Consider the following 27624-nt stretch of genomic DNA (forward strand, 5'->3'; position numbering starts at 1 on the left):
TGGAGAAATAGCAGTTAAACTGTTCTTTTGTCAATCAACTTTAGTAGATGCAAATTAAGGGCTAGGATAGGACAGCGATAGAAATTACAGTATTATCAGGTCAAACTCCTCCGATTCTTAATGCTGCAACAATAAGATGCAGGTATGAAAAGTTGTAGAGGTGAGCACTGGTTAAACAACACTGCTTTCCTCAAAGACTGAAGTTGCTGAACTGAGGCTTCCGCGATCCTGAGTGGGAAAACTTTTTCCCCTGTTGAAGCATTTGATGTTCTGGCTTGTATTTGTAATTCAGTTCTAAAATAGGGTTGGACACTGCTGATGCTGCACATACTACACTTAATCCTGTAAATCCTGCATTGAACTGGGTAATGTATGTTTGCCTAAATGTATAACTTATCCTGGCTTGAAATCTGTCAAAATTGAAAAGTAAAGATTGTATGTCAGTCTTTTTAGGTAGCTTATCCTAACAGTTAAAATAATATAGAGCTATTTTTAAAACATGGTCACAGGAAATCGCATTAACTTGGAGGTGATTGTGGAAAGATACTAAATCTAGAGCTAGGAATTCTACCAGTACTTTGAAAACTAGGTGGGTTCTTCCCCACCATTCGCAAACAATCTTGCAGAGCAGAGCCGACTAAGTCTTTGGAACAGGTGGGAGTAGAGGACCTAGCAGAGGACGAAATGTGTTTTCTGTGTCTGGGTCAGGGAGAGTGAATCTGTTGGGAGGGTTAAATTGTACTTTTGGTGTTCAGATCTTCCATTTCCATATGAAAAATGACCAAACTGTTGTATTCATCTTTCCTGAAGGTGGTCAGCCCAGAAATGTGCAGCCTTTTAGTGATGAAGATGCTTCAATTGAAACTATGAGCCACTGCAGTGGCTTCAGTGATCCTGCTAGCTTCACTGAGGATGGTATATTCTTTCATTTATATCTACTTATCTTTTTAAAAACATAAAACCTGAGTTGACTTAAGAGTTTAAGAACTAGATTGTAAGTAGCAGTAGCAAAATAACGACATTCCATTAAACACTATATGCTTGTTAATCTAGTGGATATTGTTTTGTTTGGTAAGAATATACTCCAGGTTTCATGAGCCTCGGATTAAACTGTTAGGCTTCTTTCTGCTGGAATTATGCAATGCTAACTTTTGGAGACAGTAAGAATTTTAAGATGCTTTCTAAGGCATTGATTTTCATAAACGTAGTTGAGGTGGTAAAAACTACAGAAGCGTTTGGGATGGAACGAGTCACATTTCCCTGTTTTGAACTAGATTTGTGCTTTGACTCTACTACCATCTCTGCAATCCGGGCTGCTTTCATGTCATTTTTTTGGGGAGGAGGGACCTGAAAGCCTGCTACAGGGGAATAAGGCAGGGAGCCTTTCCTATGAATGCTTGCTACTCTTAACTGAGCTGATGCTGCAGAGGCATCTGAAATGCAGCCAGATAGGACAGTCTCTTAGAGAATGCTCACTGCATCGATGGTGAACATCCTGCTGTACTCCAGGGGCAGATGTGGTGGACTGGATGAAAATGTGTTGCTGATGGGTGTCAGTTGTAGCAAATTTACGTAAGACCTAATTAGCTCCCTTATTCATTCTTGGCATATGTAAGAAGCAGGTGTAGAAACAGCACAGATATATCAACAGATCAATTCCTATAAAAGTATTTTAAGGTGTAGTTCGCTGTAGTAGGCTTAACACCATTCTGTTGCTGTAATACTGAACAATTCTGTAGCTATTGTCTATGTTAAACTGCTTCCTTATTAGTATTAAAAACATTGTGTTGTGTACTACTGTGTCTGCTAGTAAAATATCTATCAGTAGGACTAAATTATTTCCTCTGGATTAGGGCCTGAAGTTGATGAAGAAGCTACTCAAGAAGACTTAGAATACAAATTGAAGGGATTTATTGACCTGACATTGGACAAGAGGTATAGTATGCTTTGGAGAAACACATTCATACAGTGTTTTCTGGCTTTCTCTGATATAATAAGGGAAATATGCATCAAACTTTTTTTATGTGCTTACTGAGATTGCAGTTACTTCATGCTGGGGAGGACTTGCTTTTCCTCTGGATCTGAAAAGACCTTTATCCCTCCACCAAGTTTTTGGATAAGTGAAAGTCAGGCTTTCCTTTCCTAAGAGCTTGAAGTAGAGTGACTTTATTGGTAGCCTGGTGTACTATTGTGAACTCTATCTCCAACTTAAGTTTCTCTGTCCTTGAGGAAGGAGGGAGTTCGTAGCATTTCATACTTCATGGTTCTTCTGTGGGTTGCTCTTCTATTGGGCGCAGACAAATATAAACTACGATAAAAGCAAAGGCTGAGCTTTAACTGGTGCGTGCTGACTTCAGGAGGTCTTCCTTCTCTCTTCTAACAGCGCAAAGACAAGACAAGCAGCTCTTGAAAGTCTGAAAAGTGCTTTTTCTTCTAAAATACTATATGAATTTATCATGGAAAGGAGAATGACACTAACTGATAGCATTGAACGCTGCATAAAGAAAGGTAATTAACGTGCTTGCTATTAGAAAGCAATAATCCCTATGAAATAGCTCATTGTTTAAAAGGAATTGAGACTGTGACACTTCTCTAGTACTTTATAGAGTGGTCAATAATTTAGTTATGTTAACAACATTTCTTTTTTGAATTTAGATGTCATATTTTAACTGACCTGGAAAATTAACTGAAATTATCTCTGTTGGTTTCTGAATTTCCACTTGCAAGTTTTCAGACTATTAACTTTAAAGGAAGGAAGCAATGCACAAGGTGATTATTCATCATAGTATATTAATCTCTAGGTAAGAGCGACGAACAGTGTGCAGCTGCTGGACTGGCATGTCTTCTGTGTGTGCAGATGGGGTCAGGAATTGAAAGTGAAGAGATTTTTAAGACCCTTGGTCCAGTTCTGAAGAAGATTGTCTGTGATGGAACAGCCAGTATCCAAGCCAGACAGGCTGTAAGTATAAAAGGTTTCTTTGCCAGGCAGGGACAGAGGGCAATTTTTGACTAGTTCACTGTTGTGTAACCCAGAACTAAAGGTCACTACATTAGTGTAAACTCATAATGTTGACGTATGCTCTGAATGATGCGTAGCAATTTTCGCTGGCTTAAGAAGTTCCACCTAAAGGCTGAACGTCATTCTCTTCTCCAACCTTAGGAACTTCCTTGAAGAGCTGTTATGTCTAGTACTCTGTCAAGTTATCTTAACTCGCTATGTGGCAGTCTCCTTACTGCAGTTCTGAGGGCTGATGTTGAAGTCCCATAGAAAGAAATGAAAGTTTTCCCACTGACTGGTGTATCCTTCTTGTATTAATTTTAACTTCTTTAACATCAAAGGAATGTTGCTCTTGCAAATATATTTACATATGATAAAATTGCATATAGGAGATCTAAAGTTACATTCATACTACCAAAAGTATTTTAAGTTTTTCACCCAGTTATCTCATCTATATATCAGGGGTATACTTGAAATATTGACTGGAGGCAGTCTAAAGCTCTTGCCAAGATTTTTTTTTTTAAACTTCAGAGTTTTAATTAATATTCTTTAACTTGCTTTTATCATTACAAGGCTGGCCAGTTCTCCTATTATACTCAAGCTGTGTTACAATAGATACTGTCAGCTATAAGAGGGGGTAGTATTAGTTCAACAGCAGTTGTTTTGACAAACAAAAGCTTTGAAAGCTTGTCCTGTTTAAGTATAGCTTTGAGTCCTGTGTGGTTAGTGCAAAGGTCACTTGGAAATATTTTTTTTCTTACTAGTAAGAGGAGACAGAGTAGAATACAGGGGATAGGGAAGAGATGTGTAGGACCTCGCAGTAGAAGTTGGAAAGTTCCAAGAAAGGCTGTTGAAGTCCAGTGTTTTCATGCCATTTAATTGTAATAGTGGGCAGAGAGGGGGAAAATATTTCCCACAGCTGTGAATAAATATCATATATCCATTACGGTTTATCAGCGTAATTTCTGCTAGTGAATCCTAGTCGGATTTAAAATAATTGGGTGAAAGGAGTGCTATGTGTAGCTTTTTGGAAGGGCTTTGTAAGCTATAGTAAATAATACAGCATGAAAAGTGAGTGCTTGAGACCTGCGTATATTGTAAAATCATCCTGAGAGCAGATGGGAACTGAGAGCTATTAGTGGCTGAATTAAGCAGTGTTGCAGATTTCTACTCTGCTAAGGTTTCCATTACTCCAAATGTTACATTTCAAAGGTCAAAGTTTGCTGGTTTTGTCAACAGTAACATTAATGTCAAATACTGACATTTTTTTCTTTTGCCTCTAGTGTGCAACCTGCTTAGGAATTTGCTGTTTCATTGTCACTGATGACATTACGGTGAGGATAAATAATACTTTTTTAAAAAAATAAATTGTCAGTATGAAAACGTGTGAATCTTAAGCCGCTTCCATGAATGTTTTCCCCCTGTGTTCAGGAGCTGTACTCTACTATGGAATGCCTGGAAAACATTTTCACAAAGGCCTATCAGCGAGATAGAGACACTAATGGTGTATCGAGTACTCATAATACTATGCTTCACGTCAGTGCTCTCTTAGCATGGACACTGTTGTTGACCATTTGTCCAATGAATGAAGTCAAGAAGAAAATTGAAATGTGAGTATCTTTCTTGGAAAACAAAACTTGTAATGACTGTTTTTATATGCAGTGAAGCAGCGTCAACAAAATCTACATTTTAATGAAATGTGAATTACTCTTTAGGCACTTGCATAAACTTCCAAGTCTGCTCTCTTGTGATGATCTCAACATGAGAATAGCTGCTGGAGAAACACTAGCCCTTCTGTTTGAACTGGCGCGCGAAACAGATGCTGTAAGTAGATGTCAGCAGCTAAATTTTCTTGCACTGGGATGAAAAGACAAATTATTTAACCTGTGTTGCATAGCGCCCCAAATCTCAACAAGTGGCAGATAATTCACTGGGTTATGTTCTTTGTAGTGAGCCTGCCCCAATCTAATCGGATATAGCAATGATTCACAGCAATTGAGCTATCATTTTAACACTGATTTCCATATTGTGAAACAGGACCAGTATAACAGAACATGTCAAACAGTACTTCAGAGTGACTAGAAATGTAGTGTGCAAGCTTTAAAATGTAAACCCAACACCGACTTTAAAAAAAAATAAATCTCTAGAGAGATTCGAGGGTAAAACAGTATTGTTTACTGTAGAGAGAACACTCATTGGATACTTAGTTTTCTCCAGACAAGTTCTAGTGATTCCCAACCTGCATAATTCTGCTCTCACAGCTAAAAATCTCCTTCCGTAGAAACCATGTTGACTTTCAGTATTGTTTTTTCAGTATCCTTATTTAGGTACTGTGAGAAGAGTAGTATTGCATGGTGGTTTCACAGCCTTTGTGACTATTTTATCTGTTAGGGACTAGTCAGTCAATTTAAGGGGGGAGAGGATTTGCACAAATTTTGCACAGGTAACAGTATTGCTACGTTTGGTGAGATTTCTTGGGGTTTGCTTTTGAGTTGGATGAGGTGCAAGCTTCTTGGTATTACTTCATACACAGCTAAACTTGCCTTTACATTCTTCAATATGCCTTCCTAATTTCTGAACTGTTTTCTGACAGCACTGAAGGAAACAGTCTCCACTTGCCCATGGCACTGTTTAGAGAGCTGCCTGAATAGCTTCTAGGTCAATCAAGGCTGCTGTGCTGTGTCAGAACAGTGTTCAAAGTGAAAAGATAACTCCAACTGAGTCAGGATACACAACACGCTAACACTGCATAATCTGAAACGATATGCTGAGACTTCCGTACAATTGCAAACAGTAGGGGTTTGAGTCTCTTGGCTATGAAAGCCAAGTATGAAAGGGGAAAAAAAACCCAAAACAACAAAAACCCAAAACCAAAATCAAAAAGAGAGACTGGAGTTTAATCCTTTATTTGGTCAAACTGACTGCAAGTAACTGAAATCTTAAAATGCATTAATGAATGAGACTATATTCCCTAAAAACTTTTTCCATTCCATTGAGGAAATGCCCCTTTAATTATTACAAATTATTATCTTGGACCCTTAACAATCAGCACAGATTAAAAATGCTTACTGCTTGCCTTTGACCAGTTTCTTTCAAAAAGCATGGGGTAAACTCAGCCTAGTCATACTTTCTAATTATCCACCCCATACAATACTTATGACTAAATATTCCATCCTGTCCGTCTAATCGTGTCTCATGATCCATCTCCAGCAGCATGAATTCTGTGCTAATAACCTGACAGTGCCCTCAGCTTGTTGACAGGAACGGCAGCCAGGTTCAGCACATCAGTTAGGCAGTTTGTGTTCCTTGGAATTATGGAGCAGAATAGATTGACAGGTATACACACACTGAAGGAACTGTACTGTTTACTGTGGCTCTGACTACCAGCAGAGACTTTGATAGTGTCCTCCTTGGTAAACTGGATAACTGGATGCTGTGATTTTGTTCTTACTGGCTTAAATGCTGCAAACATAACTACAGTAAGTTAGTGCCATCTCTGTCTCTTTAAATAACAAAGTAACAGGTTGTAGAGGTCTGTGCCCAAAATTTGGAAAGATCCATTTCCCTGTTTGCAGGGAAAGATGTTAAAGCCAGAAACTATTATTTTATTTTTTTTTTTAACTAGGATTTCTTTTATGAAGATATGGAACTTCTAACAGAGAAACTAAGAGCTCTGGCTACTGATGGAAACAAGCACCGAGCCAAAGTAGATAAAAGAAAGCAGCGATCTGTCTTCAGAGATGTTCTAAGAGCTGTTGAGGTGATTCTTTTGTCTTACTTTGAATGTCTGGGTTGTAACCATGTAGTGTTCAATTTCATGAAAATGGTTTTATTATTAAATAGAATTACTGTTTCAGTGAAAGCAACAGGAAAAAAATACTTTAAAAAATGAGATTTCAAATTCTGATCACCTACTTGACATTTCAGCTTTTTTAGAAACATTGAACAAAGTCAGTCAAACTGTTTATTTTCTTCCAGACTTGACTTCCATATTTGTTTTTCTTTAAAGAAGGCAAAACATTGCACTCTAAATACTAAATTATTCTTTTTTTTTTTATGCCATGAGCAGATTTTTTTCATACAAAACTCTGTAGGACTTCCAAATTAATGTCCTGAATTTTGTGAAAAGGTTTATTGTAAAGTCTTACTATGCTGTGCATAATAAACAAAAAGCAACTTAGTAGTAAGATACATTTATAAATGGCACCTGTGTCAGGGGCCAAGGAAGTGTTTGTATATGAGGGGGGAGGAGGAGGGGGAGTTAGTGCTTTGATTCTTGTGCTGTAATCTTTTGGTTTTTTGTATCCACATTAACAGAACAATACAAAAACTAGGACTAAAGTATTTGGTTAGTGATGTAACTTCTGTTTAGTAAAGCCTCTACTAGACTAAAGTAAAACTTCTATTGCTTTAATGGATTTTTCTTTATCTTACACCTCATGAATTGGATTTTTGGTTTGTCAGATAATTACTTTTTACTTTGCTGCATGGGTAAGACCATCTAAATATGAACTCACATTCAGGAAAGTTAAACATCTCAGAAGGTAGGGAGAAGGCTTTGAAGTGATTTAAACTCACTGTTGAGATTGACTGTAGCATAAGAGTCACTTATTAGCACTTGTTACATTCTGCTGTTGCAAGTGTAGCTTGCCGCATTTGAAAGGTGGGGACTAAATGAGGCTTACAAACTGACTGAAAGGTGACTCCTGTACTCAGAACTGGTTTTTCTGGAGATAAGTCAGTTCAAAGATGAAAGTCATCTTTTTTTTTTTTTTTTTAAATGCTTTCTGACTTGAAGAATGTCGACCTCGAGTCTTACATGAGATTTAACTTTAGGTGTAGCTCAGTTTATGAACAAACACAGTCTTTCATATGGGAATATTATATTATTTGGAATATTTTGGTGTGCCAAATCTATTAATGAAAGTAAGGTTCATAAGATATATACAATTCCTAACACCACAGAAGACTGTTTAAGTTAAAATTGTAAATGTTGTTTCCTTTAATTTTGGACAGGAGCGTGACTTTCCTACAGAGATGGTTAAGTTTGGACCTGAGCGCATGTATATTGACTGCTGGGTTAAAAAACAAACTTATGATACTTTCAAGGAGATTCTGGGGTCAGGGATGCAATATCATTTGCAGGTGAGCTGCTGTTTGATACATGCTTAGACTTGTTAACTGGAGACTGCGTCTTACCTGTCTGGTTTCTTGGTAGTAATTCACTCTATGAATTACAAAATCATGAGTAGAACTTGGTGAAATTATGAATTTTATATTAGAAGTATTAAAAGACAGCACTTATAAAATGAATACAAGTTTGTTTAAAAACACTTTCGAGCTTACTTGAATTTGGTGAAGTACGCCTGCTTGATAAAAGATGTGCTGTAATACCCTGAGGGAAAAATGAAGAGGGGGAACTACAATGAGCTAGAACTGTCTGGGTGAGCTGCCTCCGAGTTGTAGCCTGGGTGTGCTGGAATAGCAATTAGAAGACTTCTCCAAGAAGTAAGAGATTCAAGCTGAGTATCTTCTTAGCTTCAGGGTTTTCCTGGATCCTTATGCTTTCTTTCAGCAGAGCAGTGTAGTCATCTGGCTGCTATAAAGCTGCACGCCTCCACCCTTGCTCTTCAAGCCTGCAAAAAGGAATGCAAAGTTTTAGTCAAAAATAATGAACACAACTTGTTCAATGCTGAGAGTAATTCAGAAGGGGAGGGATAAGTCCTTATCTCTGTTCTAGGAACTGCTTGTTCACTAGTCATCTGTTTAGATACGTAGTAGAAGCAGGAACTCTAGCTGAAGAGTATACACTCCCAAATTGTTATGATAATCATGGGGTTAAAACCTTCAGTCCAGTGTCAATTCCATTTCTACGTGACTGAGGGAGCCCCAGCATGTAGCAGCTTTTTCAAATTTTTCAAACTGAAAAAGCTGCTACATTTTGTAGCTAGATATTTTAAAATTGGTGTGTTGTGAAATCATACAGATCTGTGTCCAGCTGCCTAATCTTGTGTAGAGAATGTACCAGAACAGTGTCTAATTTGCTGGGACAAAAAAAAAAAACCAACAACAACCCAACACAAAAATAACCACCAACGCAGGGAGTAGTTGTCTCTGTCTTCTAAAGAGGGTAGTTTTAGTTCTTAGCCTTATTCTGATTAAAGGAAGAAATGTTCCCTGCCTTAATTGCAAAAGATACTAAGATATGTTTCACATTGCTGCTTTTTCTTACTGGAGTACTTGATATTTAAGAGTAGTCATCTTTGGAGACTGGGTAAACACAGGAGAAACTGATCATTTGATGTGTTTTTTGTTTAGTCAAATGACTTTCTTCGGAATGTGTTTGAGCTTGGTCCACCAGTAATGCTAGATGCTGCAACTCTTAAAACAATGAAGATATCCCGTTTTGAAAGGGTAGGTTATTGCACCTTAATGTATTTTCTTTACTTCAAACACTATTATATTTCTCCTGAATTAAGTGGTATTCCAAGCACGCACTTTAGAAGCTGCCATCTTTAAACTTGTCACTTGAGTTCTAATAATGCCCGATATTGTCCTGAATGAAACCAAACCTAGCTTGTGTGCTGCTTTGAGCTCTTATTTTAGATTAAAGACAGTATCCCAAACTCTCCAGTGTGAAACACACACTAAGGGGATGACTTTGTTGTCTTGGTTGTGAATGTACTCATCCTGCGTACGAACAATCTGTGGAATGGGCACTACCCATTTAATCTGGGAGCAAACTTAAGCTGCGTTGTGTCTGTGTGTTGCTAGAGACTGACTGGCTTCCAGAATTGCCCCTGGCTCAGCCTTTCTTACACAGTCCAAGTTTCCTTTAAATGTATATAAATTAAAATTAATCAGCTTTTGTTGCAAAGATACTGTACTATAAATTTCAATTTATGTCAAAAGATTAGTAAAATATTTTCAGCTGTTTCTTAAAAAAACATCTCAATGGCCATAAACCTTTTGAACATGTGTGATTAATTTTTTCCTTTTATTTTGTAGCACTTGTACAACTCTGCAGCATTCAAGGCTCGGACAAAGGCTAGAAGTAAATGTCGTGATAAAAGAGCAGACGTGGGAGAATTTTTCTAGATCGTCTTTTCCATGGGGTTCAATTTTAAGTATTTCATAATTAAAATAGATTTGTAACCTTTAAATGAATTTTTTAATTTCTGTAGTCACAGTTTGCCGTTGTGCAGAGGGATGTTGTATAAAGTCTGTAAATATAATGCATGTTGTTGCTTAGTTGCATATACACTGTATATAGATTGATGTGAGATTGGGTGCGGGGATACATTATAACACTCGCATTAGCTGCAACTTGCTCCAAAGGCTGAATATATTGTAACTGAACTGTTAAATGGGGTGAATAACCGTAGTCCAATGCCCTGTGTCAGATTGGATTCCTTACTTTATATAAAGGTAAATGAAATGAATTCATTGACCAAGTGTTTTGGTAGGAATGTGCTAATATGAAAAGATGAACTTGTTTGTCTGAAATTATTTTAGGACCTTTTTAAACTCTTCAGTGGCAGGTGGACAAAGAAATTTCTGCATGGTATGACTTTCTTCAGAAGGGGACTAGGAATGAAGTTCAATTACCTTCACTTACAGTGAAGTACTGAATGACAAATAATTGCCTCAATGTAAAATAAAACCAAGATTCTCATGTTCTGAAATTGGATGCTTAATTTTTGGAATAAAGATGTTTCTCGCTGCTTACTGTCTTAAAGTGATCACTACCTGCGTGAAAAACAGGAATACTAGCAAAACCTAAAGGTTGAAACAGATGGGTTTGTTTATTTGCCCGTTCAGACATGTGGTTGGGTTAGTCTCAGTGCTTCAGTAGATGCTACGTGAAACTCTACCTTGCTGTGTTTGGAAGGTCTGTGTTATTTACATATGGTCCACACAACAGCCCACTGTTGATTTGTCATCGGGTTTGTAATGGTCAAGCGTTTCCTAGTGCTGGGGCTGCAAAGCACCTTATCTTACAAGAGCCGTTCCAGCTGCCCTGTTTTCGTCATGTTGGAACTACTCCTGTGCTCTGGGTTTCTGGCTCTAGAGGACTGAAATGTGCCAGTAACTGGGAGTTGTCTGTCTTAGGGATGATGGGAGCTTTGCATAATAAAGACACTAAAAGCTAGATAGCTGGAGCTTCTGAACCAGAACCATTTTAAGAACATTTATTCTAACAAGCACTTTATAAATTAAAGTGCTTGTTAGAATTAATGTTTTTAAAACTGTAGGTCAAGCAGAGGAAGTAAACTCTACACCCAAAAAAACCCCACCCTACCCCCTGAAAAATACTGCTTGCTCTGATAAGAGAAAGTTTGGTAGGTTTTTTTTTTTGGTGGTGGTGGTTTTTTTTTAGTTTCTGATTATGGCAGAACCTCTTCCAGAAAATCCATACATGCTAATTAGTTGTACCTTCTAATTTACTTTTTTTTCCTCAAATAATGCATTATGTAACAACTTGCTTGGCTTATGAAACTGAGTGCTTTGACTATAACAAGGCCTTCAAGTGGAATTTGTCCTAGAACTCACTAATGTTGTCAGTGTTTGTCACACAAGTAGAGAAGAAGCTTCTGACCCTTGGAGCTACATGAAGCTGGTTACTTGGGTTTGTCCAGCCCAAGACTATGTCCCCATTGAGCTACACTGTTGCCACAAGCCTGCTGGTCTCTCCTGTGGCTTCCGGGTGGTGACATTTACCGCTTTTGCTAGTGTAAAGTAGCACTTTTGATAGCTTTCTGTCTTGCTGGTATTTTGCAAAATTGCTTCCTACAGCACCTCCTGGCAGATGCCCGAGTATGTGGTGCCCTTTCCCCCATTGCACTGTAGCTGCCGACCTGAGACCAGGATGACTTTCCAGGGCTGTTTGAGGGGAGATGGGCTGTTTTGCTGCCCTACAGAGATCTGATAGGTTTGCAGACCTTTTCAGGCTTAGAACTGGAGAGGCCTGGGTCCTTGTCTTTGAATCACAGAATGGTCAGGGTTGGAAGAGCCCTCTGGAGACCACCTAGCTCCAGCCCTCACGCCAGAGCAGGGTCGCCTACAACAGGTTGCACAGGACGGCATCCAGGTGGGTTTTGAATGTCTCCAGAGTGGGAGACTCCACAACCTCTCTGGGCAGCCTGTTCCAGTGCTCCGCTACCCTCAAAGTAAAGAAGTTCCTCCTCATGTTAAGGTGGAACTTCCTATGTTCAAGCTTGTGCCCGTTACCTCTTGTCCTATCACTGGGCACCACTGAAAAAAAGACTGTTCCCATCAATTCCCATCAATCTTTAGGATGGTGTTAGGAATCTTTCAGGGATGGAGGTGAGATTTTTTTTTTTTTCTGGCTTGCACATCCTTCTTTGGAGGGAGGGCTCCTAGGAGACCCCTGCAGAAAGGGAACAAGCTTGTGATGTCTGAGCCCAGCTGCTCAGACTGGGCAGCAGCAGAGCTTGTCAGCTTGGGGTGGGAAATGACGAGTCAGAAGATGTATCCTCTCTGTTGTTTCCTGAAAGAAGAACATGTTTATTTTCAGTTTAAAGGGGTTCAAAATTTTAGACGTATAGAATGGCTTCAGAAAGGATTTGTTGTTTTGAGCCACGGTCCCCTCGTGTAAGCATCAGCTGCCTGTACTTACAGTATGCTGTAACATTACGTTCTGCAACATCGGCAAGAAAAAACTAGTGATCAAAAGAACTGTCTGTGAAAGAGCAATTACCAGTACTGACAGGACTTATTTTTTAAACAACTAAGGATGCCGGACAAATTAGTCTGTCCCATAATACTGTCCCACTTGAATTTGTAAGGTGTGTGGGAGGAGGAGGAAAATACCCTGTTTTTTCTAGTCTATGCCTTTAAAGTTCTCATGACTTCAATACTGTAGATATGACTCTTCTGCATAGCAAACTGGTTACTCATAGCTACAGCGTTGTAGATATGACTCTTCTGCGTAGCACATGAGTTTTAAAAAGGCATCATAAGCCAAAAGGTTAGTGAAATATTGATCATCAGTAACAAACCTCATTCTCCGAGATAGGATAGTATCATAATGATTCCAATATATTTGGAATCCCGAAAAAGAGCTGTGTATGTGCTGATTTCTTTTTAAACGGATCAATATTGTGAAGTCAGTATACTTAGCCAAGATGAACTCTAAATATAGATTGAAAGGGGCAGTCTGTTTCATAGCTGCCTTCATGGGTCCTGCAGGAGATGACAGGTTCCTATGGGTCTAAAAGTAGAGAGAGGAGTTTTCTTCGGGTGATTTTCACTGGCTGATTTCTTCCATATTGGCATATCACCTGAAAGCGGTTATGTTGTAAGTAACGTTTCATTTGCCTGGTTTTTATTTCCTTTTAGACTTGATTGTTCTCCCTTTTTTCTGTGAAGAATTTTCAGTGTGTTCTCACACACTAATAAGTTCTAATTTTACCTCAACTTAAGGAGAAATTTAGAAGTTGCTTGGGGAACAAATTCTTCAAGCAAGGTTAAAGTACAAGATAGAGTGACTCCAAAACCCCTGATGTTTAGATTAATTTGTTGGCAAAATAATCAATACTTTTGGTCGATGACACTGATATCTGTATCCTCTCTCCTTTTTTTGGCATGTCAATGGAATCAAACAAATGTAATATAGACTTTGTTGAATTAATGATGGTTATCTTCACTCCGGTTACATGCACAGTGAGGAAATCAGTTTTAAATAACTAATAACGAATGCAGAAACATATAATTCATAGTATTAATGAATAAAAGGTACTCACATTTATTACAGCTCAACTTGTTAAGAGTCTTCCCTGAAGTTGCAGGGAGATACTAACCAAAATACCCAAGAGAAACAACTGCTCTTTGGAGGCTAAAAATAACCCAAAGCTTCCGTGCACGAGGCGGTAACTGTTAGCACGTCGTTGCTGAAGCGCGGGGCTCTGTCATGACTGCGGAGCCAGCGCTGGTGGGGACGTGGCTCGTGGACCGTGCTGCCTGGCACCATGCGGCAGTCTAGGGGAAGGAAAGCGGACGCAGCCATCTGTCCTGAAATTGCTCCTGCACACCTAACGTTCATACGCTGGGTAAAGGTAACCACTACTATGCCAGCTTTTCTACCTTACTTTGTATTCTGTAGCAACAATTCTGAACAGAGAAGAAATACGCTGTAATATTTTCGCACGCTCTATTAAATAGAAATATAAAAGGACACGTGCAGGCCAGTCAATCCCCATTATCAGGAGAATGAGACCCATTGTTGGGAGTGATTGAAGCACTTAGTCTTCAGGCTTGCTGAGGCTCAGTGAATGTTTACTTGGCTGCATGCTCAGATTTAGGCAAATTATGACAATCATCTTCTGCATTTGGTTTGATGAGGGAAAGAACGGGTCTTTTCTGTAAACACTCAGACCTGTATTCCTCAAACTTCAGTTTTTTAATTTAGGTGCTATGTTAGGAATCCAGTCACACTGTGTTCTCTATTGCTTGGGGACACATGCAAAGAGACATCTCCATTGTGAAGGAGAGACATGCCAAGAGGGTAATTCAGCCCACCTAGGATTCAGAAATCATCCTTAGGTGCTTAACACTCTCCACCAACAGGAGGTTTACATCCAATGAAGTGCTGAGTTATGTCTGGCAGGTAACATTGAACTTGAGAGCTTTGATAAAATACTAAATGGGTAAGATGTATTTGACTCCAAGACTAAACTTACCTCTAAGCTCCCCCCTTACATTCACTAGCAAGGGAAAGGTACCTCCAGACTGCAATCGTAAGGTCAAAAAGACCTATCTTAGAGTAAAAGGAATATTACCTGGAGGTACATATTTTTCTTCAATAATTACTGAGGGAGTTTTCAGCAACCAGGGTAGCCTAAGATGCCTAATTAGAGCATCTGCATGGCTAGAACTGTAGCTTGTTTCTAGAATACATTTTTGGAACCAGGGTAGCATAAGGAAAACAAAAAGACTGTTAAAGAATAATGTGCAATTCATAGAGCAGCCTGCTTAAGTATTGCTTCTTTTCTATATATAATCTTCCTTCATAGCTGTATTTATATAAACAATCATTCAATGATTCGTGCACCCAGACTCTGCAGAGAAGCTGGTTTTGCTGACTGGGCCCCATCTGGTGCTTTTTTTAAAGGCAAGGTGTGGTAGTCTGAAGAAAAGGCTTTGCCATCAGGCTTTATTTTTGTCCAAAACTAGCATCTATCTGAAGTAGAACCACATTAGAAGACTATTTTTGCTCAGTTTTTCACAAATAAAAACTTCACAGTTATATTCCAATGTGCATAAGCAGACCAATATTCTTGCTGCATATCTCCTACATCCATACCTGCTTTCTCTGTCTTATCTCTGCAGTAGTTATCTGATGCTGAGAGCAGAAGACTTGAGTGACATCCTTCCTGGTGGTGTTAGTGAAGGTTTGGCTTTCAATGTGGTCAGGATATCACACTTCATCTTACCAAGTACCAACCAAAGGGTTATAGAACTAAATCACTAACATTCAAATCAATACTGGAGCCAGTCAAATACATTTTCTCCTTCTCTTTCTCAACACACACATATATATAAACACATACATATATATAAGCATACATACACATAGGTAGGTATACACACACACACGCACAAACCACAATATACAAATGGTATTTTATACTCATCAGAGATCTCCAAGAATAAAGTGTTGTCTACTGCATTACCCTTGCCTTCAAGACCTAGTAAGTGCGCTAGTCCTTCAAATCCCTTTGTCTTAAGGGCTGTTAAGGCTGCTTAGCATTTCCTTAGATCATGACACCAACTGTTACCAGTTATTTCGCATATCCATGTTTTAATGTACCTTTTTAACTATTATTTCTTTTAGATACGATGGAGAGGCCTTCCTTGGAAATTAACCTGCCTGATACTCACGAAGAAGGAAAACTTTATGTAGTTGACTCCTTAAACAACCTAAACAAACTAAATGTTTGTCCAGATGGATCCCAACATGCACTAGGTACGTATGATAGATGATGTTTTCTGGTTTTCTATGCATACAATAGGCCATCAAAAAAGATTTATGTACGACGTTTGAAAAGACTGACCATATTGTGTTGCACTGATGTCAACAGCCCAATAGGCCGATATGGGTATGTCAAGCTCTGTACTGAAAAATATAAGAAAAAGATTGAAAATGGCATAATTTAGACAGATCAGATTAACAGTTTAGCTGCTCCTGCTGAGTATTTCTGTTATTAGGTTCTTCGAAATCCCTGCATTTGGCTAGGGATTCACTGTCAAGCCTGAACTTACCTTCTATTTCCATTGGGATCCATGAGGTGGTCCCTTGCAGGATGATTTCTCTAGTAATGCTCAATATACACCTACTACATAAATAGCATCATAACTCTTTACAAGCACTGAAATTCACATGTGGCAATAGAAACACCAGAGAATTTCTGTTCATTCTTTTAAGATACATCTCCTAGGGACTCAAACCAGTTATCTCAAATATCCCATGAGACTTCTAAGCATTTTAATTCACAGACTCTTACTTGCAGTTTCAGATATGGGCTCTCACACTTCTGCGGGTTTTTTAGGGCTTTTATCTTTGATTTGCTCATGGCAACAAGAATATTTTCACCCAGTGATAGCTACAATATACTTGAGTTCTTCGTGACCTGAAAACATCTTAAAAACTGGAGTTCTTCAGCAGCATTCCACATGACAATATTTGAATCTGCTTTTATTTCCCTTACTATAATGGCAAATTTGACTGAATAAAATCTATAGAACAATAGCTATGTTTAAATGAGTTTCAAATGGCCATAACTTAATCATGCTTCTAGTTATAGGACTTAAGTGCCTTTCCAGTACTTCTGTTTCTGAGTCCTCTAACTTTTCCATGTGCAACTAACTAGAGTGGTGCTGGTTTCTAGATTTAACATGAAGATGTCAGACAACAGGTACTTAATTTTCATATGTAGATTATCCTGATAATGTCACTTCTACAAATACAAAATGAGACAATGGGATAAATCCGGTTTAATGTCAAAGAAACTCTTTGCAGTGTGGGTCTCTTGCTTTCTTTTGTAATTTTCATTGGACAGTATCGTTTACTTTCCAGGCAAATATATAGGGTTCTGTGGGATCACATAGGGTTCTGTGGAATAATCACATGCATGCTCCTCCCTACATTTCAGCAGTAAATAAAGGTAGCCTAATATGTATTTTATGTATGAATTTGTAAAGTGCTTTGGCTCCTTCTAGGATTATTCCTTTTGACATACATTTTTTTTTTTAAACTTGCAGATTCTGTAGCTATCTTATCCCATTAGTGAAATATATAAAATGAATTTTTCACAGCCCTCAGCTGCCCTATTCAGCAGCATAAAATTATGGTTCTCTTGCAAGAAAATTAACGAGATCTGTGAAGTATTTTTCAAATTTTGATAAATACTAAACTCTTGTGAATGATCTATTAATAGTATGGGACATGTCCAATTTGGTTAAAAAAAATATGTTTCAAGAGTGTTGCAGTACACAGCAATCCTCTTCTTCAGCAGCTTAATATGACCTGGAATAATTAAACACACAGCAACCACGCTAAGAGCTATTTAAGATGTATATACCTCTTGATTGCTTTGGTAGCAGCCATGCGGCAATTTCTTTATGTTTTAGATGATAAAATGGTCCCATTGTTTGCAGCTTGGCAAGAATCTGTGTTGGCTGGTTCCTCACAACACTGCAGTCTGGCACGTTCAGCCAGCTGAAATAGTAAGAAGAATTCATTAGGCAGAGCAAGCACAGACCACTTTTGAGACCTCTATTGATAGCTTAGCATGCTTGAGAGACAGCAGTAGCAGGCCCAGCCCATCCTTATCACTCTGATTAGAAAGCAATATTGGTGCAGGCACTTAGTATATGATGCATTTGTTATGAATGCTAAGGGAATAAAAAGAAAACCCCCAAACCCCAAATATTAAAAGGTTTCAGCTTACCTGCAGGCAGGAGTGTGTTAAATGCAATAAAGAAATGCAGAGGTATTCCCAAGGATCTCCTACTAGCTCAGTGAATTGCTCAGCCCCAGGTTGGTTCATTATTAAAGTGCTGTAATGGCATACGCAGCCTTCCCTCAGCTTTATCACTACAGGCTCAGTTGCAAACACCTCAGAGATTTCTACCAGCTAAAACAAGAGCACGATCTAGAAATATATTTTTCACAGATACACACGCTGCTCTCCCTTTTAGAATGGCAAGACAGCAAATGTAGGAGGAGAAATTATGATAAGCTGCTTGTAATTTTGGCATGTATGAGACTCACACCAAAATGAAATCACATTAGCTCCCTGCTCCCCCCAAAACATAAATTAAACTCAACCCTTAGTAAGTAGTTAAAGTAGTACGCAAACTTGGGATCGAAAAAATCTGGCTGAAGGACGAATATTTTTTTATACTCACCTGAATTTCTTTATGGTGTTCCCTTGACTTTACCTGTTATCTTTAGGGCTTATTGCCACCTATCATTTGATTGCAACTGTTTCTATGAGAGAAACTAGTGATTTTCCCCACACACAACATGGTCTTTAAAAAGCAATAAACTGGCTTGCCGCTCTGATTCGAGGGCAGCATAGCAACTACTTGTCCTTTTTTCCCCGCATTCTTCATGTGCTTGAAGGACAACATCTGTAGTCCATGTGAGAGTCTATTCCATTTTTGACAATTTGGGAGGATACATACCTCATTTTTTTGTTGGAATGGAGCCAACAAAACCTAAAGAAGAAGAAGAAGAATATTAAAAACATTTGTTTTAAGATAACAATTCCAGACCTACATTCATTCTATCCAACATCAGGAACTTAACTGAGATGCTTAATTTGGTAAATTAACCATCTCAGGGACACTTCAAACAGGAGGACACATCAAACAGAAGAAGATGCAAATCTAGAGGATAAATGTGTAGGATGAATCTGTAGCTAGGTTTTCAACACGAGTTTTTCTGTCCTCTCTTTTGAAAAGGTTGAGTCCATTCAGGGTCTTAGAAAGCCTTCTGATGAAAACGTCATTTCCACCTTTGTACATGTAAAACTGAGCTGTAAAACCCTGAAATGTAAAACAGGTCAATGTCAAAAAAAGTGTATTTCAACACCAGAAACATTTTTGTTGAATATGCCCCAACAGCTATAACAGATGTATTAGTTTTTATGTTTCCAAATTCAAGCTGAGCTCATAAATTTGGTTTCTTCCCTTCACATGCAATATCACAGGAAATAAAATCTGTTGGCCAAAATGATGATGTATTCTGCATCATTTCATGGAGCCAGAAGCATTTTGTCATGTTTCTCCTAACCAACCTCAACAAACTTAATCACCAAATGTTTTGTCACCTCCTAACAGATGTGGAAGAGAACACTGGTGATACTGAAGAAAATACATCAGGGAGCAACATTAGAAACCAGTGTTTGTTCTTCATCACCTTTATTCTTACTTTGATCATCAGTTTGGCACTTGTTTCGTTTGTAATATTCTTAATAAGTAAGTAAACAGTGGTTCTTAAAAATGTAGGGTCAAATGGAAGAAGAGCTTTGCTGAAATGCATCCTGCTAGCTTATAGCATGCTGCTGCTGTATTTGCATGGTCAAAGGCTTTGCCTGGTTATGGGCAGTGGGTCTTGGTCATGGGTGGAAAAGCACAGGCCTCCACTCTCTGACTTAAAGGCACAATTTTGTTCTTAGTGTGATGGTTTTGTGAGCTTCAACAGCTGTCAAGAATTTAGCTCAGCAGGGTTATACTGTGTTGCTAAAAATGCTGACTGGAAATTAAATTAAATTTTAAAGATGACTGCATGGCAGTGAGATATTTTGACAACGTGCCTTCCGTTCCTTTCCAGATAAAACTTAGTACTGGTGTCATTCCACTGAAACTGGAATTACACCCAGGCTAACACTTATATTAGGCTACCTGAAGAAAGACGTGAAGGTTGCCAGCTAAGTACTGACTGGAAATTGGTTTGGAACTAGGAAAATCTCAAACAAAAAAACAGATACTATATATCGAAATTGGCACGTAGCATTGAGTCTGTAGATGCAATTACTGTTCCACTTCGGCTGGACCAGTTGGGCTGGCTTAGCTACGCGCATGACTAGAGGTGACCTTGGTTTATGGAGCCATTGCCATCTTGGGGTTTTCTGAGCTAACAGTATTGAACAGAGGTGCATTATTTTAACTAACAAGTCCATTTTGAATGAATTGCAATCCATGTGAAATCAAGATTTCTTTTAGCCTTAAGGAGGGAATTCACTGGAGCATAGCAAAAATCCTCATTTTCCTTTTTGAACAGGAAATCCTAATCCTTGACTGAATTCGCTCACACGCGCTCAAAGGACAGAATATCAGACAAGTGAAGAGCACAAAAGAAATTTTAAGTGGCATGATTGTAAAACCCTAATTAAAATATCTCATACTTGAATTCTAGATTTATTTTAGCGGGCAGCTGCTAAAAGTAGAACCCGGGTATAGGAAAATGAGTAATGTGACCCTCTAGTGGAAAAATAGTAAAGTAATAGTGAAAAGGCTACTTACAGGGATTAAACAAGTTTGTGTGGGATCAGGTTGGTGGAGGTCTGTGGTTTCTGAAACTGATTTCCATCAGTGTTTCAGATTATATTACAAACGCGATCTCAGATTATGTGTGCAATCCACAGACATAGATTTGTTTAGCGTTGGCACTATTAGAATTAAGCGTGAAAACCCATGGGTAAATTTTGTTCGGAAGGCCAAAATTAAAATAGCTCCAGAAGTGTACGTGACAGATACTGCACATATTGGTGTTCCAGAGGAAACTGACCTCTAAATGCCAGTATTTGCAAGAATTTTCCTTTAATTTAAATGCTTTAGGAAATCAAGTGATGAGGCTGCAGTCTGCTGTGTGTTTTCGCAATTGTTCTTAAATGTTTCCAACTTAATGCGGTACATTTTCCTTTTTAAGTTCAAACTAGAAACAAGATGGACCAAATATCAAGCAGACTAATATCTGAAAAGAAGAACATAGAAGAGCTTAAGAAAATGAACAATATGATATTAAAGCATCTAAATCAATCAGGAATTAAAAGGAGATACCTCTTCACACAGTCTCCTGATCTTCATGATTACCTCTTTACCCATGCTGAGCTGAAAGTCCCTGGAGAATAGATCTTCTTTGGAATGAAATTCAGTGTATTCATTTACTCAGATATTTTCACATATGGCACACAGGTTACTTAAACATTCTGATGTGGTCACAGCAGCATTGGAAAAGCTAGCTGAGTGAAAAATATTAGAAAATAATATTTTATCCTGTTTTATGTGAATATAGTTTTTGAAAACTAAGCCCATATGATTTACAATAAACAATGGATTGTCAACAATTTTGGGCACGAGTTCCAAATCCTCTGTGCATTGTAAATTGCAGGGCTAAGGGCTTAGTTTTACTTCAAATGTAAGTGAATGATCACAGAAAATAGTGACTTCCATTCACACAATTCCAGCGTGACCTTGCTCACTTAGTCATTCTCCTGTTTCTTTGGAACAAGTTTCGTGTTTGCTTCTGTATTACTTGTATTTAAGGATAACTTCAGATTCCATAACTTATAAATAAATCCAGTTCTGCCATGGAGGTTGGTGGTTTCCTTTTCTGTACATCTAAATAGCCTGACTTACTACTCCTTTTGCAAAAAAAAAAAAAAAACTTGAATAAAAACAAAGCCTTTTATAACATGCCATATTCAGCCCAAAATGGTATGGACTGAAAGTCGGTGTCATATTGTCTTACCTGGGAAACGGGTTTAGAGGACTCAGTCTGGTAATACCAATCTTATAGCAATGCTAGTACACTTTACTCAGCATTTACTGCCAGTTTCTGGGTGAAAGCCAAGTGGTTTTATAAACTGATGTGAGGAAAATAATACATATTCTTGTACTCTTCCCTGTAGTTGCTGTTGGCCACTATCGGAGAAGGGCCAGGTGAAATCTGGTGTGAACCTTCATGTTTTTAAAATGGAGCAGTACCTCAGAGGGTGAAAGCAGGAGCCGATGCTTTCTCACTCTGACTTTACACAGTTGAGGTGACCCACACCCAAAAGTGTGATCACATAAGGGACTGGTGGGTAGCTTTGTAATTTTACTATTCAGAACCTTCTACTGGTACGTACATTAAGAAGCCACCTCCATTATCAAGAAATAAATTGGTTACTCCCATCATAACAGTGCAATGGCAGCTGACACTATGGAATATATCCAACATCTTCCCTTTCACTTTGAGTTCTCTTTCTCATCCAATACTTTCTTATCTCTTCTGGATAATTTTACAAAAAAGTCACCAAAGTTAACAACTTGCATTGCAGTCTCTTTTTGTAGAATGAGCGATAATCCCTTCTGTGATGACTACTTCATTGTCTACAATAGAGTGAAGAACTAGGTCCAGGAATCTTTCTTGGTATCACTCTACTTTGATTTGCCCACCAATTCTATTCCTGCCATTGGGAGTGCTTTGCTTTACACCCACGTGTTACATTACCTTCTTTCTATTTCTTGATTTTTCTTTCCCTGATGTACTACTGTCAAGTCATTCACATGAAAACTGTGAGGTTTGATCTTAAGAGTTTATTACTCCTGCTGTTAATTCCCAGCTGCAGTTGTAATTATCTCCTCTGGATATCACAAGCAGTTGTTACAAAGATGACTTTAATATAGCTAATAGAGAACAACAAAAGTAAGCATAGAACAAGTTGTAAGGAAAGAAACCCTAAAATATCCCAAACATCTTTCTATAAATGCTGTTAAACAATGAAAGAGAAAGTATCGGAAGACTAAAAACATGGCACTTGCAGTATTGTTTCTCTGTTCTTCTCCGAGCTGTCAGCTGCTTTTTAATGACAGTATTAAGTTCTCATCTCTCCCACTCATCTTGTAGCTACTGTAACTGCTTTCAAGCTCCTGTCTTGCTCTGACACACATCCGTACTTGTTAGCCAGGGAGAAACAACTCTAGTATTTGGCACTCGGTGCATCTCAAACACGTGGATTTGTCACATCTCTCCTTGCAACTGCAGCTATGAGAGCAGTTTGTGGTCTACTAGAAACAGACGCCAATCGTCAATAGATTTTTCTGGCAGGAGACTGTAAATAAAAATCTGTGCTACAGCAACAGTCCCCAAAGGAATGAAAGCTTCCTCCTCTCTCTGATCTTGTCCTCAATTACTCTTAATCTAGTTATTCAATCTGTACTCATAATAAATCCACTTTTCCTGTCTCTATTATTGATTAGAACAGTTGGTTGGGTTTTTTTTTCACTCCAGGGTTTGATCCTGCAAAGTGCTGAGTGCCCTCAACTGCCACAGGCTTAGGACCAAAATGTGCAGGCGGGCTCAGTATCATAAAGGACTGAGGCCCCAACTCACCCTTTTCATATTTAATTGTTTCTTCACTTGTGGTGATCAGCAGTAAAGATTGAAAAAACGCAAAGGTCCAAGGCACTTTTTAGGCCCCTCCTGTTAGCACAGTTGAAACACATCCGTTGTTGGAGCCACTGGCGTACAAGGGAGACACGGGGCAGCACAGCATACGGCTGCTTGTGGCTTCTCAGCTCAAGTTACCAATATCCACTTACAGTTAGAACCGCTTCCATATGAGACCAGAGCGAGGGCTGAGATGGCGGCCTTGACGGCAGAGTGCCACAACCACTCCACCAACACTTTCTGCAGTAGCCCCCTAAACAGAAGCAAGTAGCGGCTCCTTCAGGGGAACACTGCTGTCTAATCTACTGACAGTGAAATTGTCCCAAACAAACCAATACTTGGTTGTTAAAATCTTCTACAAACTTGGCCCTGAAGCGAACTTCAGCTCATTCCAGAGCTCCACAATCCTCATCTTGAATAAACAGCGAAGTCACCAGTAAACTCCGAGCTCCAACAGCATGTGGCATAACCACTGTGCTGTGTATGTTACAATGTCTGCTGTAGACATAAAATCTCTGTTCTCCTACGGCAGCACACCTCGGGAGCTTTTGCAATATCTGGCATCACGACAAACAACTATCTGTACAGGAAAGTGATCTGACAGTAATAGCTTCATCTTAACAGTAGTCAGAGCCGTTCTCCTCAGTAGCACTGCTTCTTTCCTTTTTCTCTTATTTGCAGGCTATGGAGGTATCTATCCAAAGTAATTTGTTTTTCAGTATTTCTCTGTAAATAAAAGCGATGCACAAAGGGTTCAGATAGATTTAACAACATGCCACTGACATGTCTCTCAATAGCTGCAACTACTATCGTCACTGAACTGACAACTTGACTTCAGGAAATGTTCTGCTGAATAAACCTGGACAATACTAGAAAGGTGCTGGTAAGCAAGGAGAAACACTTGGAAGATTTAACCAAGAAATTATCTTCAGCTTCCATCAAAGGCATCATGGTGCCAGTCCCTGAAGTTTTTCCTGAATCTTTAGGTGGTTAGGTAAAACCAGTAGACAAAATACTTTCTTCCCCTGATCATCTTGCTGAGAACTCACTACTTTGTTCCAGGTATCCACAATAGTCCATGTTCTTGTTATCCCATGTTCTCTGATTATGTGAAACTACATGTGGAGAGACTATACAGTAACAAATAGTAGAGGCTCAGCTACTGCAGGCATTTGCTTGCCTTCCTTGGGGTCACGTTACCATGAGAATATCAGCTTGTACTTGGTCTTGTGCTCCTCTAGTAGCAAAAAGAGCTCAGTATCTACAAGCAGCACGCAAAAACAGAAGACAAAACATCCTTTATAGAGATCTGTCCATGAAGCAGCCAGAGGTTAGGTAAATCCAGACACAGCATCAGATTTACTTAAACCATTCCTGACAGATGCTTGTCCATTCACATTGTAATATTTAAATGATGGAACTTCCACAAGTCATCTCTTCTAGTGCTTAACTAACCACATGTTTGGGGTTTTTTTTCCCTAAAGTCTAAATTAAATGTTCCCCGCTGAAATTTAAGCCCATTATCACCTGACCTATTGCTTGTGAATAAGAAAAATAGTTTGTTACTTTCCAATTTTTCAGTTATTTTGTACTACACTAACTATGCAAGGCAATTTTACTCTTAAAGAAAGCTTTTTTACCCTCTGAGATGCTTGGAATTTTAATACAACATTTATTCTTAAACTCTAGTATGAATTCGGTTCACATCTTTATTCACTGGTAACAATACAAAGCTGAACATGGGTAAAAAACAATAATGATGTGTGTACTCTGAATCTGGAAAAAGAGAAGAGAAAATTCCAGGAATGGCAAAAGGATCGTCACAAGTTTTGTTAGACCACATGCTCCCGAAGGTGATGTGTTGTGTGTTGCAGAGAATCCAAATTGTTCAGGAACACTAAATGCAGTGTCAAGGCATTTGCAAAATGAGCAAAATGGAACAATGTTGAACAAAGCAGGAGTATTGTCAGAACCAGAATTATCTGAACCGTTTCATGGGGTTTTGATGTCTTTGAAGATAAAATATTTATTTTCATGCTACCAAAGCATAACCTTGTAAAAATACACACAAAATTGCCTGCAAATATGCATTTTCAGATCAAAAATTCCAAATTTTCTTATTCATTTCTCCCTGTCAGACGGGAGTTTCTGCTCTGAGATTCAGAACCTACCCCATTGGAAATGGCAGCAAAGCAATGTGCCCCAGGAAAGCTTTAGTGTTTTAAAAATATTTTATTTCGACAAAATTGCAACCAGAGAACCCTGATTAAGCAACACCTAGATAAAGCAAATGCCAAATAGCAACTAAACATTGGATTTCTGTTTTGACTAGTAACTGAAAATCATCTGTCTGAGACAATGCTTAACTTGATCTTCTTGTAGGTTTCTAGTGTAATTTACCTTGGAAGACACTGGCAAATAATGGAAGTTGGAAAAAACCTTAGATCGCAGCCCTACGGGGGATACTGGGATTAAGGGAACTGTTCTCTTCAATTAAGAAAAAAAGCGCATTCAGTCTGTTACTTGTTACTGTTTTTATTTTCCTGACAGATTAACAGGAATACTGAGATTTAAAGAGAGGGAACAGAGGGGGTGAATGTACTGTCCCTTCCTCTGGAATACATAATAGTAACACTGTGACCAAAGATGTCAGTCTTATTCCAGAACCCGATCAATCTTAGAATTCAAGAGAAGTTTTTTATAGACTCTGCTTCCTATCCTTTCTCTGGTTTCTGGGCCATGCTTCAGCAATCGAAATGCTGTCCACGATTCACTGATGAGCCAGCAAAACCCCTGAATGGTAATGAGAACCTTCCAGTGGAAACAGTCACAGCACAGTGCTGCTGTTAATTTATCACTGTGAGGCAAACCGCATTACACACAAGGGTGAAAGGACAATTTAAAAATCGATTGCCTGCCAATTTAAAAATCTATTAATAATTATGGGTTTGCTTTTCAAGTTCTGCACTGCTCATTTAATCTTAATATCTTCTTCACCACACAACTGACTTTGGAAAACTGTGCTTGTCTACAAGGTGACACGAAATTTGGAAATTCACAAGACACCCTTTGCTCCTCAGCAAAAGCTCATGGCTCATTCATTAACTTCCAATAATGCTTTGGGGTTTTTTTTCTGAACGGAATACTGAAGCATTTACTTCAGAAGACCTCTCCCTGAGTACTTGAAAACATATGTAGATGATAACAACAATATTTTTATTGATTTTTCAACAGAAGGGGTGACATGGATTCTAGTTCTTTTTGTGCATCATCAGTTACTGACTGACTTCGCGTCCTAGAGCAAGCTTAAATAATTAGATAACAGAGGAAAAGTTTGCTACCTGTAAACCAATAACAACAAACACAGAATTTAATGATATTATTTTTACTAGAATTTTAGGTGTAGTGTTTTGGTTTGTTTTTTTTTTATAAAAAAACCCACCAATGTCAACCAACCTATCATGGAGCAGAGGGAAAGTTTCCTTAGAAGTGCTTCTTGTAGACACCCACCTGTGAGATTTTGTTAAGATTGGTGTCCCTGAGCTGCTACTTTGATCAGGAGCAGCTCTTGGGTTGTTGCCCTTCTTGCTTGACACGGCTATAAGCGAATGACTTTAAAAGAGATCTTCCTGAGGTCCTGGTGTTTGGGGGCTGTTTTGAACTGCCTTTAGCTCCATACAAAAACCCACAGCAGGAGGATCCCTCGCTATCGACAGCAAGTGAGTCAGCTTGCTGAAGTGCACGGGGAGTGAAGGAGATCTAGTGAACTGATTCAGGACCTATAAATAAACACTGACTGACTCATTTAGGCCTCTTCCTCGAGGAACAGTGGTCATAACAAGACATCAAGATCAGATAAGCTTGTAAAAGGGGAAATAGCCTCTCCCCCCCACCCCCCCGCGAGTTTTGCTTAATGCTCTTCACATTTTTGGGACATCCCCAAGAAGGGGTCTCCAGTCTGCAAAGGCACCTCCAGGTCTTCGCTGAAGGCCCTGGGCTGAGGGAAGCGGAAGCCACTGGCCCGTGCAGATGTCTCCTGTCAGGCCTGTTGAAAGCGTGTCACCTTCCTACGTCTATGTCCACTGCGCCCGAGCAGGCCCAGAGAACGGGAGGTATTTTTTGTCCTTCCTTCTCGAAAGACCTTCCATTTATTAGAACTTTG

The 27624-nt window shown here is 38.8% G+C and overlaps 2 protein-coding genes across 2 annotated transcripts; both read left to right on the top strand.

Annotated features, from left to right (window-relative positions):
- Window positions 1-815: 815 nt before the first annotated feature.
- Window positions 816-10722, top strand: IFRD1 (interferon-related developmental regulator 1). Its single transcript, XM_009880870.1, has 11 exons — window positions 816-915; window positions 1854-1935; window positions 2384-2508; window positions 2802-2959; window positions 4282-4332; window positions 4430-4608; window positions 4714-4822; window positions 6624-6758; window positions 8015-8143; window positions 9317-9412; window positions 10007-10722. The coding sequence occupies exons 1-11, from the start codon at window positions 867-869 to the stop codon at window positions 10094-10096; spliced, it is 1203 nt and encodes a 400-aa protein (XP_009879172.1). The 5' UTR covers window positions 816-866; the 3' UTR covers window positions 10097-10722.
- A 5137-nt stretch (window positions 10723-15859) lies between these two features.
- Window positions 15860-21160, top strand: LSMEM1 (leucine-rich single-pass membrane protein 1). The gene is made up of 3 exons (XM_009880871.1): window positions 15860-15986; window positions 19367-19504; window positions 20958-21160. Exons 1-3 carry the CDS (start codon window positions 15860-15862, stop codon window positions 21158-21160), a joined length of 468 nt encoding a protein of 155 aa, XP_009879173.1.
- Window positions 21161-27624: the final 6464 nt, after the last annotated feature.

Source organism: Charadrius vociferus, unplaced genomic scaffold, assembly GCF_000708025.1.
Source record: "Charadrius vociferus isolate BGI_N301 unplaced genomic scaffold, ASM70802v2 scaffold52, whole genome shotgun sequence".
Classification (NCBI taxonomy): domain Eukaryota; kingdom Metazoa; phylum Chordata; class Aves; order Charadriiformes; family Charadriidae; genus Charadrius; species Charadrius vociferus.